The 12948-nt window shown below is 42.8% G+C and overlaps 2 protein-coding genes and 1 long non-coding RNA gene across 3 annotated transcripts; 2 read left to right on the top strand and 1 right to left on the bottom strand.

The window, feature by feature from the left end:
* Positions 1–246: 246 nt before the first annotated feature.
* On the top strand, positions 247–1040 carry LOC103639437 (uncharacterized). The gene is made up of 4 exons (XR_004852837.1): positions 247–437; positions 555–623; positions 715–838; positions 940–1040. It is a non-coding gene; the product is annotated as an uncharacterized lncRNA (long non-coding RNA).
* Positions 1041–5591: 4551 nt separating this feature from the next.
* Positions 5592–10623, top strand: LOC100278445 (uncharacterized). The gene is made up of 5 exons (NM_001151723.2): positions 5592–6180; positions 6304–6648; positions 6765–7049; positions 9002–9229; positions 9977–10623. Exons 1-5 carry the CDS (start codon positions 5767–5769, stop codon positions 10304–10306), a joined length of 1602 nt encoding a protein of 533 aa, NP_001145195.2. The 5' UTR covers positions 5592–5766; the 3' UTR covers positions 10307–10623.
* A 153-nt stretch (positions 10624–10776) lies between these two features.
* LOC100277498 (uncharacterized) lies at positions 10777–11387 on the bottom strand. Its single transcript, NM_001151036.2, has one exon. It carries the CDS (start codon positions 11286–11288, stop codon positions 10905–10907), a length of 384 nt encoding a protein of 127 aa, NP_001144508.2. The 5' UTR covers positions 11289–11387; the 3' UTR covers positions 10777–10904.
* Between the last annotated feature and the right edge of the window lie 1561 nt (positions 11388–12948).

The following is a 12948-nucleotide window of genomic DNA, read 5'->3' as shown; positions in this document are numbered from 1 at the left end:
GTTTACCTGGTGAATCAGAAGGAAAGATTTGGATGTGGACTAGATGCTTAAGGTGTGAACGTGAAAGTGGGGTCCCCAGATCATCACGAAGGGTGATAATGTCAGCTGAAGCACACTACCTTTCATTTGGGAAGTTCCTTGAACTTAGTTTTTCAAGCCACTCAACCGCCAGAAGGCTGCCAATATGCGGGCATTCACTCAATACGGATTGTCTGCACTTTTTTGGGTAAGCTCAAAACATCAGCTGCATTTCATAAATTATTTCGCTTCCATTGTATTGTACTACCTTTTCTGTTCATTTATTTGGGATGTGTCAACTTCAGGTTGGGCTCCAAAGTTGCAATGTTCCAGTATTCCTCAGTCGAAATTTACAATGCCTACAAACCACAGCCTACTCTTGAGATTCACAATCCCGATATGCACAAAGATGCCCCAAGGTATGTTTATACGCATCTCATTGCACTAAGGTATTTAGCTGATTTAAAAGCAGATTCATGGCTCGCAAAAAAGTAAAGGGCTGCTGTTTGAAGCTGTTTTGGTTTTGATTGAACCAGGTTGCTGCCCTCGTGTTTCGTGCTCTGATTGTTGAGTCTTCAATGAGAGCTGATTCCAGTTATATAGAGGTGAACAAGCTTTTGATTATTTCTTTTGTTAATTTGGCGCAAAATATAGAGGTGAACAAGCTTATTAAAGGAAGATCCCTGTACAATCAAGAGTTCATACAATAGATGAAACGATATTGTGATTCTCTCAATGGTGGCTTCATGAGCAAGCAATCATTCACCTTGTTCACTAAAATTTCAGACTGTAGCTCAGATAAGGCTTTGAGCATTCCTTGGTAGTATTATATTTCCTTTGTCGCCACCAACTTTAAGTAGTATTAAAAGAATTTTTCTTAACTCTTACATTTCATTTTCCCTGTTCTTTTCTGCGTAATAGCTACAATGCTTCCGAGAGAAGGGAAACCGGCAAAGGGGAAAAGAGACGAATAGAAGGGCATTGGTGCCCTCTCACACACAGGCCAAGTATACATCCACATGCCACAATGACTTGGTACTTGATCATAGATACATTTTTTCCCACATAATACTACTTGGTAGTTTATTTTATTTTAGTAGTTAGATTTTTATCCTTTAGTTTTCAAAGTAACTTCATTGACTTCTGTACTGATGATAGCAACATTTTCATATTGCAGGGCCTGGTGCATATGGTATTACAGCTGTTATTATTGGAGCTATTGGCTATTTATTCATAAGATGGAAGGTACATCTTCTATTTTTAATTTGGTGAAAGGCTAATGTTGCTTAGAAAGTATATTAATCAAATATTCAAATCTGTATTAGAATTTACTGCAGGAAGCAAGTTATCTTTCTTTTCATTTTTAGTGAATGATTATACACTGTAAACTGTGCTAATGATATTCCTACTGTGCCATTTGATATTTGACCAATGTCAATTCCGTTAGAGCTAACGCAATGATTACAGGGGTGGAAACTTTCTGATATGATGTTTGTGACGAAGCGTGGATTATCTGATGCTTGCAATGTTGTGGGGAAACAAGTGGATCAGGTTTCAGAAAGTGTTAATGTAAGTTTCTTCTTCCATCTTTCACTATGATGTTACTATTAGACCTTCAGGTTCTCAGATGCACATTGCAGTGATTCACATATCTTATGCATACCCCCTTAAACTAAGTAATAAGGTGCTATACAAATTTCTAAAGTTTGGTAACTTTTTTTCATTTGTTCATCCAACTCTAACTGTCTAACACATTAGGTTAAAGGCTGTTGGATTAAAACATCATAGGACATACAATTCACAACAGAATCGTTCTTACGATGGTTGTTCTCTATATCAATATGATTCTATACATGATATTTGTACTCCTGCTGTGTCCATATACATGGCACTTTTGACCAGTGAACTCGAGAACGTAGTAAGTTGACCATTATACCCTCTTTATTAAACAAGGTAATAAACTATGGGGAATTGTTAGCCTTACATGATAAATTTGGAAGTATTTAGTGAAAGTTTTGGCCGAAAGTATCAACTACGTAGAAATAGTGTGAGTATGCTTATGTCCAGTTTTGTTAAACTATCTATATGTGCATATACCAATGACCAATCATACTTTTCAATATAGATGGATTCTATATACTTTCAAGTGCTTATGCCATATTTTCACTGGAAAGAGGAAACGTGACCCAATAAGGGCTGATTTGGTGACAAGGGGATCACGTGAGGATTGGAGGGGATTGAGGGGGAAATGAACTAATTTCCCCCTCAATCCCTTCCAATCCCCCCGTGATCCCTGGTCACCAAATCAGCCCTAAGGGGAAAAATATTCCTAGGCTTACCAGATATGACTCCAGTCATTAGATTAATTTATCTTGATTGTGGCATCTAAGTGTTTTGACTCTTACTGTTGCATCTTGATTGTGGCATCTTGTTACTCTTACCATGTCAATCACATGGACTGGTGTGAGTATAGCTTGTTCCTCAACCAACAACTATATTATTAGTTGTGATTATACATATAATATTGTTGCCAGGATGCTGCGTCCCTTGCAGTAGCAATCATGAAAAAGGGACTGCGGAGTCGAATATTTCTGGGCTGTGACAACAAGCCCCTTTCCAGGTAACTGCTGACCTTGTTCATATCGGTTTCTTTGTTTTGTAGTCAGTTTTGCTGTGAAGAGTTACTCTTTCGGTTTGCCTAATTTAAAAGGAAAAAAAAACTTTACAGGCAAGAAATAATGGATGCTGTTAACAATAGTGGAAAATTTGACACGAAGTTTGGAGGCTTTATTGGTTAGTCTTGTACGACCTGCTATGGTTCTTTGATTCTTTCATATTCTTGAGTGCACAGGCAATAGCATATAGCTTAATTAACCCGAAGTGTGTTTTAACTCCAGGTACTGACGATCCATTGGGGAAGATAATGGAGAATTCAAAAACTCGGGCTGAGATCGGTTGGGAACCAAAGTATCCAAGCTTCACCGAATTCCTTGGTATCATCAGTTAACATCCTTGCATACTGTTCAGTTAGTCTGACTCAGCTGAGTTGCAACCGTGATTAGATTGTACATCGTTTGAATTTTTATATGGTCTGAATTGGTGATGGTGTACATCTCAGACTAATTTTTTATTCTCACAGTATTTGAGCTGTGAACGAGACAGATGCCACCCCATCCCACCGGACAATATATACTGTCACGTGAGTGGATTTGTCGATCATAAACCTACATGGCTACATATGATGTACTCTACCGACTACCGCGCTGCAAATTGATTTCAACAAACTGAAATTGTTCCAGAGAATTGACGGTCAACTACCGAACAAACGAATAATCAACCAAATGCGAGCGCGTGCAGACTTGTTCTTTAGCACAGTATCCGACAGTTTATTCATAGTTATTCAAAACACTATTTTGTACTATCCATAGTCATTTAAAACACTATTTTGTACTGTAAACTGCACTGTTTATAAAGTGGAGTTTAAATATGAGAACAAAGATTTTAAGTTGTTGGAGATAGTTATTGTTTCTATTATATATTCCCGTTGCAACGCACGGGCATTCAGCTTACACTTCATATGTGCTACATGGATTTTGCATCATATCTATGTTTTACACAATTTTTTTTTACTTCCGTGGCAACGCACGAGCATATACCTAGTAGTCTATAGAGCCCAGTAGCCCACCTCCAAACTAGTCTTTTGGAACAATCTGCATCTTCTTTTGACACCATTGTGCTCCTCCCAACGGCTAGTCTACCATATACTCCAACGCTACCCCCCCCCCCCCCCCCCCAAAGCTATGAATCAAAACTAAAAATAGCTAAATTTGGAAGCCAAAACAATATTCAGGGTTCATTTAGACCAGACAGAACAATATCTACCTAAATAACCTGTGCTGATAAAGTTATAATTTAGCGTGAGCACCTGAGATCTATTTGGGCCGAGCCTCAACAAATATGAGATGATTTGATGCAGGTCATAGCTATAGCCACGAGAGAGTGGATTAGGACTAGATATAGGCTCGAGGGCATCTATGATGCACACATCCTGTTGCTGCCCTGGGAAATTAGGAATATGAACGCAGCCAGGCGCAATTTTAGTTACTACTCCCCCATGTTGAAATGTAGTGTATTTAACTTATATTGAGTCTGAACAAATATATAGAAACAGAAAAGAATAATAATATTGTTAACATCATGTAAACTATATTGGGGACGTTGTAGAATGTATTTTTATTATAAATTATCTCTTTAACTTATGACAAAATAAAAATACAATATAGAGTGAATATCTCACTGCAGACAATGTGGGAATCAAATAGCGTCAACACTCCTACTTTTCATGCCAGCGTGGCAGAACAGACAGCAATATTCCTACTTTTGAGAACAGAGACCGAAAGACATTCAAAATGGTAGTAGTAGAACATGCCGCAGCCTGGATGCCTGCTTTCTCTGCAAAGCACGTCCCAGACCTCCTGCACCAAACTTGTCCGCTCGATGCCCATCCCATCACCCGCTAGTCATTGCTCTAGCGGTCTAGCCCGGCTTGGATGAATTCGGATGTCTGAAGATCCGAATTACCCACGTTTGTATTCGGATAAAATGCTAATATAGATATCCGTATTCGTATTCGATTTTAATATGGGTGTTAAATAGACATATCCGAATTCGTTTCTTCTCTATCTGGTTTAAGATTCGTATTCGACAACATTCGACAAAACCGTGAAATATCCGATATTATTCGTATCCGAAAGAAAAAGTATTCAATAAAATCAATTTCAACTTACTTTTATTACTAATTACAAGTAATTTTAAACATTAAATAATATACTAAGAACTGAAGTACACCATTTAAAGTGTTAAAAATATTTATATCATAAACAAATGTCTGTGTTAATTTTACATTACTAGTGATATACAATGATAAATTTTAATAATATTAAAAAGCCTAATTTTGAATACAATAGATTATTGGAGTTTTAGAGTCCAAAATACAAATATACTTAATATAAAAAAGATTATAATTAGAGTCCAAAATATAAATATACCAGGTATAAATAATTTATTTAAAAATATGATATTCAACTATATGTTTCAACTAAATAATGTATATGTACTATTGTTCATAATTTACTTGTAATGTGAATTTTATCAACTATAAATCCATCGATAAAACAAATTAATACTTGTTATGATGTTATGTTCTAAATCAAGTATCCGAATATAAATTCAAATTCGAACTATCCATTTTGTATTCGTATTTGATAGTATTCGTATTCATATTCGTATTCGAATTAAAATATGGTAAATAGTGACATTCGAATCCGTTTCAATGTGTATCGAATCCAAATCCATCCCTAAGCCCGGCGTGGCTGGGCTGCTGCCGAATCGGAGCTCCAGCCCGGCGTAGGGCAATCCAGTCATTTTCGCCGCGAAGATCCTTTCAAATCGTGGCATCTCACGGAAAACGAGAAACACCGCCTCCCTTTCCATCCACCTGTCGTGCGTGCAGTCGTGCACTGCACCCGGCCTTTTTCCTCCCAGCGCCTTCTCCCTCTCCGACCAACACCTTCCACAGACCCAAAGCAACCCGACCGTTGCCGGTGCCGCCTCAGCCCCAGGAAAAAGGAAGCCCCTCGTCCGTCAACATCCCTGGTCCTGTCATCCACGCGCGCACGTTCACCGGCGGCCCCTCTCTTTCAGTTCGGTCGGAGGGCCAACCCGACCTCCGAGGCCTGAGCGGCCTCGATGTCGGCGCGGCGGGCGGCCAAGAGCCAGCACGCGGCGGCGACGCCGAGGACCATCAACCTCAACCTGGCGAGGAGGCCGGGCGGCGGGAGGCCCAGCCGGGGCGCGGGGCGCGCGCAGACCCGCCCGGCGCCGCCGCAGCCGGCGAGGCAGGTGCAGGTCAACCTCGGCGCGCTGTTCGAGATGGAGCGCCGCGTGCGCGGGCTGGAGTCCGCACCGCCATCGCCGGCGCCGGCGTCGCAGTCGCAGGAAGACGCCGAGGAACGGGAGGAGAAGTGGCAGTTCCAGGCGGAGATACTCCGCGCCGAGTGCAACTTCCTCCGGATGGAGCGCGAGGTCGCGCTGCGCAAGCTCGACCGCCACCGCGGCCAGATGGAGGCCGCGCTCAAGTCCGCCGTCGAAACGCTCGTATCGGTAAATACACACGGCGACACAACACGCATTATTCCATTTCCGACTAGTCATCGGCTCCATCAAAGCACCGCATGTTGTGCACCGACATGATGATGTTCTCGTATGGGTGCTGCTATACCACAGGGGAGGAAGAAGGTCGACGGGAAGGGCGACGTCGGCGTTGCGGCGGCGCTGGACGAGGGGATCGAGGACCTCGAGGAGATGATGGAGGAGCTGCGTGTGGAGAAGGAGAGCGGGAGGAGGGCGATGGGCGGTGCCCGTGAGCTGCAGCGGAGCCGCGGCAGGAACTTCGATCGGCAGGCGTCCTCGCTCCGCCGGCGCCTCGAGAAGATGCCGCCTGCCAATCCCGATCCCCTCGTCAAGGACATCCGCGAGATCGCCCTGCCCGTCCCCGCGCCACCGCCACCGCCACCAGCGGCTGAGCAAAGCGGCGACGATGAACGCGTCCACGGCGCCAACACCTCTGATGTAAGTCGCAGCGGTACTGATACGCAAATCGCATACGCAATGATGTTGTGTCGCTGTTTCAGTCTCGGGATTTTGCCGATGACTAAACGTACGGTGTCTCCTCTGCACGCTTGAAGGTGGAAATGCTGAGGATGAAGATGGAGGGGATGTCAAAGGGCATGCGCGAGCGGATGGCGGAGTACAGCCGGCGCCTGGAAGCCGTCGCCTCCGGCGACAACGCTGGCTGCCAGTCAAGGAAATGCGGCAACCGGCACAGCCGAAAGGCGAGCGCAGGCAGCCAGAGAAGCTGGAGCGGGGGCAGCACCGCGAGCAACGGCAACGCCCCGTCGGCCCTCGACGCCGGCCCGCACGCCCGCAGCCGCCAGAACGTGGCGGCGGAGAAGCGTCAGCAGCAGCACGTGGTACGATACTACGATTCAAATTTGCTCCCTCGCACTGTTCATAACACAGTTCATTAGCTTGTTCACTACTCTAGCTTCGATATTCCTCGCTTTCTCGGGAAGCAAGATTAGGAGTACCAAGGGAATGCGAATCGCTGACCTGGGGGTACTTCTGGTCAGCGACGCACACTCCACTTGACGCCATTATCAGTCCACGATTAAGCTGGTTTTGTTCCCATCCGGGTTAATCAGGGCGAGCTTTGAAATTGCCTACAGCACCGGATGCAGTGCTGGTCGTTGCTGTACCGTGGGGATCACTTTGTCTTGTACAGGGTTTGTAGGGAGATGAGTAATTGGCTGATGATCACCTCTGGGGCCACGAATCTATGGATTGGCACGTTGCTACCAACATCTAAAACATTATGGCCCTATGGGTTCCTTCTCGGACTGATACTATTACGCTGCTGGTAATAATCACTGTTTTCTTTTGCTGTGGAGCATGGAACCATGTGTGAGAAACTTGGCACTTTTAAGCCTTTTATCTTTGCTTCACCTCGCTACTACTGGAGGGTACTATATAGATGGATTTAGCATGTGTTTCCCTGATTTGAAATCGTCAATGATTGCGATACCGCCCAAGCTGTCAGTGACTCTGTCCAGTGGTCCTTGGGCCTGGGCCAAAGAGTTGGAGCTTTTCGTTAGTTCTGTTCTGTTCTGTTTGTTACTGCTCATCTGAGACGTGGGCGGTGGGCCTAAGGGAGGCTCTGCTTGAACATCATCAAAATTGTTTTGTTTTTCTGGGTGCTTATATTTCTAGACCGCGTCTGCACTTGCACTGCATGCATATGTGGCTTGTCCGCCTGACTGCATCTCGTCCAACAAGTGTTTTTGTGAGCACTAGTCACTTGGCTTCAAGAATGGTGATGCCGTTACCGTAGCCGTACCTTTTATTGTTTTGGCGGATGAAAGATTCGCTGTCAATGGGAAAGTTTGAATACGCGCCAACAAAAGAAAAAAAAATCAATCTGTTCTGCAAATTTGAAACTGCAAGGAGGTGAAGTTCAGTAATCAGTTAAGACAAACTGGCACGTGCCAGAGCAGGAACTGAAGTACCTACTTTGGCAAAGGCGTATACATAGCTTTGAAACCACAAACCGGCACATGATCTATCTCAGTATCTGGGCCAAGTATGAGCTTCAATAGCCTATAGGAGATGTTGCCCCCACAACGAGAAAGCAAAGCTTTTTCCTGGCCAGTTCGAAAGGCCTGGGCCAGGCTTAGGGCATGTGTTCGTCGCCGAGTTGCTTTCGCTCCGACTGCTCCGTATCAGATAGACCATGTCTGCTCACCAGCAGATGTGCATATCACCATAATAAGTTTGCTATGAGTGCATATAGATCGACCGAAGTTGGTTGGGTCTCCAGTTCTTAATGGCAATCCAGTACTATGCATTGACAGTAAAGCTAGTTGGTGAGGCAATCCATTCAAATCTGAAGCAACTGGTAATCATGCTTTCGAATTTTGTCGACACATACTGGGTAAAATTTTATGGCGTTCTCCCGCCTGCACCCTCTCCTTCTGCCCCTATGGCCCAGTGACGTTTCTTGCATTACTCCTTCCGTCCCATAATAAGTGTCATTTGTCGAGAAGTTAAAGTTTTCTAAGTTTCATCAAATATATATAAGACAATACTAATATTTGTAAGGTGTAATAACTATCATTAGATTGGTTGCAAAATATACTTTTACAATAAACTTATTTGAAGATATAAATTTGATGTTATTTTTTATATACTTGGTCAATTTTAAAGAATTTTGACTCCTCCATAAGTGTGGTGTGCCCTTAAATCATGACAGAGGGGGTAGATTTTTTGATCACTGAATCATTTGTCAGTCTTCAGACTAAAGTCATGCTAAATCTACTCATATTGCTTGCGAAAAGTTTTAGTGGTAACTGTTCCTTTTTCCCAGCAGATTATGTCTGGAGAGTGCAAATTGGTGGGCTCCGCAAGTTGCAGGGACTGCAGGGAAATCATGTGGAAGATAATGGAGCAAGTAAATGCAGAATCTGATCAATGGACTGAGATGCAAGATATGTTGGAGCAGGTCAGGTTGGAGATGCAAGAGCTGCAGTCTTCCAGAGATACCTGGCAGCATCGGGCTATGGCTTCTGACATCAGTCTCCGCTCCTTAAATTCTCAAGTAAGCAGAGGTTCTACCTATGCTTATGCCCTCACAATTGAAGTTATTCGTGTCCAATGTAAATGCACTGTAGTATTGTGCGTAGATCAAGTAAAAAACTATTTTGAATGGGGTATTGCTGAGTGCTGACCACACTTAATAAAAAAAGACTATTTTGGCACTAAAAAATTACTGCATTTGGTATGATGAATTACTGCTGAACTCTGTTTGTCAAAAAGAACCGCAGAACTGACGGTGAAATAGTGGAGGTACGTAAGTATAATGCTATATTTTAGGTTTCATCTTTTTGAGGTGTTATTGAAGGTCTATGTATTGCGTTATACAAATCTGGTCACTAACTTATAAAAGTTACCATCAGAAATTGGTAAAAACATTTTTTTGAAGACTAATCTAATGATAAAATGTTATATGTCAAAACATGGCATTACTTGTATTCCATGCAACCTGACATAATAGTACCTGTTTTTTGTATTGTACTGGAAACAAAATGCTATCCTGGACGGAAGACTAGCTATTGCTCTAGTTCATTATATGTTGAACACAACATTTGTTTGCGTGTATCAGTTAAGTGTATTGAGCCTGAATGCGAAAATATTTGTTGCTAAGTTGGTTAGGTGTTGTTCGACTTCTCGTGTCTTCTTCTTGATACAACGTCTGGGGCTTATCAATGTGTGCCCGAAGTATCCATTTTGTCAATGTCAATTTGTGAGATAGTCAATCTAATCGAAAACTTTCAACGTGCGGCAGTTACTGGAGTGGAAAAATCGGGGACAGGCGTACGAACAGCGTGCGGAGGAGCTGCACAGGAAGATTTCAGAGCTCGAAAGCAAGCTACACACTTCCAAAGCCCATTTACCAGCCCCAGCTGTTATTCCTAACCAAAATCAGTGGTCAGATGCGTGCAAGATGGAGCACCCAAGAGGAAATCCTCAGCACCAGCCATCCAAGGAACCCGGCAAGGAGGAGATCAAGAAGCACGTCCTCATCTGCCGCGTGAAGCACTCGCCCAGCAGCGTGCTCCCGAAGCGGTCGCCGTTCCAGGAGATAGGCAACATCAGGTTGCCGCGGCATCGGTGAGCATGGGTGGGCAGGTGGCCATGTGTTATGTGAGACTGTGACCTGTGTGAGTGATGGGCTGCTGCAGCGAAACTGCGAAGGATTCAGGCGCAAGAGAGAACTCTCTTTCGGTTTGGCGTCCACAGTAGCATCGATCAGCTTCTACGTAATAAATAATTTATTTGTGACCCACTGATGAGTAACATGGCCCGCCTGACTGTCAGATCGGTAGTAATAATCATAAGTAGTCAGTACAGTGATGAATAGGTGAGATATGTATGTAACGGGGTAACGCTTTATGTATGTGCAATTTTGTTCCTGCTCCATCCAATTTTCCATTTTTTTGCCCACTGTGTGATTTGTTCATGGTACATTGGTATATGAGCTCGAGTCAAATTCTGATTAGCGCTGAAATGAACACAGAACACTGATGGTACATTGGTATATGGTTTCATCATGCACACTGATGCAAGCACAACTGCACAAGTAACAATGGAAATTGAGGCTTTATTGGATTTGGATCTAAATATACTACAGGTACAGCATCCATATGCAACTAACAGCAACGATCTTTTCTACCTTGAAGATCAGCAACGGTATAGATGATTACAGCACCAAGTCAGTGGTTAATCATAGAGAGCCAAGCGCAGTACGTGCACACGAGCTTCTGAGAGATGTACACGTACACGGCGAAGGAGAAGCTCATGAGCGTGACGTCCTTCCAGTCCCCCTTCTGCTTGGGGCTCAGGCTCTCCCGCGCTGCCATCCCGGCCTTCACCACGTCGCCGCGCAGCCTCTCGGCCGTGGCAGCCCACCACGGGGTCGTCTTCTCCTCACCACCTCCTCCCCCGCCGCCGCCGCTTGCCGGCGGCCCGGACGGGAGGTGACTTTGGCAGACGAGGTAGGATCTCGGCCTAGACGACACGGCGTCGCTACATCGTCGCCTGCAGCCCTGCGGAACATGTGGGGTGCTGCTGATGGTAAACATGCACAGGGAAGCCATGCATGGACGGTCGGTCAGATCTAGCCTGTGGCCTTGTGGGCTGGAGATGGGTTTGTTGATCTTTTCAGGGAGAAGAGAACGGATAAGTAGCTGCAGCCTGCAGGCTATGAGAGGAGGAGGAGAAAGGACAGCGACATGTTGGCCTGGCATGGCATGTAGTACCTGAAGCAGAGCAGGCAGTTGGGCGAAGCAAGTTCACGCTGTAGTGATCGAGTGTTTTTTGTTTCTCAGATCAAGAAAAGTTATCCAAACGAGACGTCTTGTTGTTTTCTGAAAGGTAAATCCAAAGAAAATTGCTGGAAACATGATAAAACTAAAATATCTATGATTGTGTTTCGAAATAGTGAAGTCCATTGCCCCCCCCACCCCAAACCTGTGCCAACTTTCAAAACCGCGAACTTCAATACTAAAAAAACAGAAGTCAACTTTTAAAACTGGACAAAATATCCATTTCGACCATTTCAGAGTGGTTTCTCATGTGATAGGTTGCTGCAGCAAGTGGGCACCGCATGACATGTTTTTTTAGCCATACTATATGCTATTAAATATTTTGAGTTCTAAATAATCTTAAGAAAAATATTCAACAAGAACCATCTAGATATCTCAAGTACTACACTTCTGGTACAAAGCGTTTGTCCATCCAAGGTGATTTGCAAAAAAAAATAAAAATAAAATTGACTTTCAAACTTCAATAATTTAAAATGAATATTTTAGCATATAACAGTTTCAAAATGAAGAACTTATCAGTTATGAGGTCATAGATAGGGTTTAGTGCTACAGCTTGGTACAGATCATATCAACATCCTAGTGAGTTTGAAAAAGTAAAACTAACAAATTTTGATAACTTCAAATGAATATTTGCGCATTTAAAACACCCTATGTAAAATGTTATAAATTATAATGTTGCAAACCACATGGAGATCTACAACTTTTGTGTATGTATTGTCAACATCTGAAACTGTTAAAAAAATTAAAACTCAATGCCAAATTTTGATGATTTAAAACGTGTACTTGAGCACCTATGGCACCCCTCTCCTTAAAATCACCCTTCCATCCTAGACTATAAGTTATTTCATTTTTAGATAGTAAAATCATCTAAAAAATAGTCAAATTTATGTAATAAATTTATAATATTTGTGACACTAAATAAGTATTATTGTATTCTTCATCAATTATATTTTATAGTATATCTCATCGATGTCAATCATTTTGCAAAATTATCTATAATTTTAATCAAATTTGAGATGTTGTGACCCTCCTAGAAAGCTAGAATGACTTGAAATAGTCAAAGAGGGTGGTTTATTTGGTTTTGAAAGTCGAAAAGATTACTCCCTTCATCTCAAAATATAATTCGTTATATACTAAACACACATTCATTAATTAACCTATGAATATAGTTTGTATATACGTATATCTACATTCATTATTATTTATTTAAACACAGACAAAAAAGGGCTAGAAAGAACTATATTTTAGAATCTAGGGAGTATAATTTTTAGTATTGAAGTTGAGTTTTTTTATTAATGCTCGGCGCCAAAATAGGGGGTTAAACGGACCTCACTCTTTTCTAAAATGTTATTTAATGTTAATATCCGGAAGTGATGGGCTCTCGTTTTAAAAGGGCTACGTAAGTTCTCTTGGGCTCTCGTTTATCTGGTTT

This window comes from Zea mays, chromosome 9, assembly GCF_902167145.1.
Source record: "Zea mays cultivar B73 chromosome 9, Zm-B73-REFERENCE-NAM-5.0, whole genome shotgun sequence".
In the NCBI taxonomy this organism is placed as follows: domain Eukaryota; kingdom Viridiplantae; phylum Streptophyta; class Magnoliopsida; order Poales; family Poaceae; genus Zea; species Zea mays.
The sequence above is the reverse complement of the archived record's forward strand: the minus strand, read 5'-3'. Positions and strand labels throughout refer to the sequence as shown.

Bases quoted from the DNA above. Each gene is read 5' to 3' on its own strand.
- LOC100278445 (NM_001151723.2), top strand. From the start codon at position 5,767: ATGTCGGCGCGGCGGGCGGCCAAGAGCCAGCACGCGGCGGCGACGCCG. The intron at 6,649-6,764 runs GTAAGTCGCAGC...GCACGCTTGAAG, and splicing joins ACGGCGCCAACACCTCTGAT to GTGGAAATGCTGAGGATGAA. The intron at 9,230-9,976 runs GTAAGCAGAGGT...AACGTGCGGCAG, and splicing joins TCCGCTCCTTAAATTCTCAA to TTACTGGAGTGGAAAAATCG.
- LOC100277498 (NM_001151036.2), bottom strand. From the start codon at position 11,288: ATGGCTTCCCTGTGCATGTTTACCATCAGCAGCACCCCACATGTTCCG.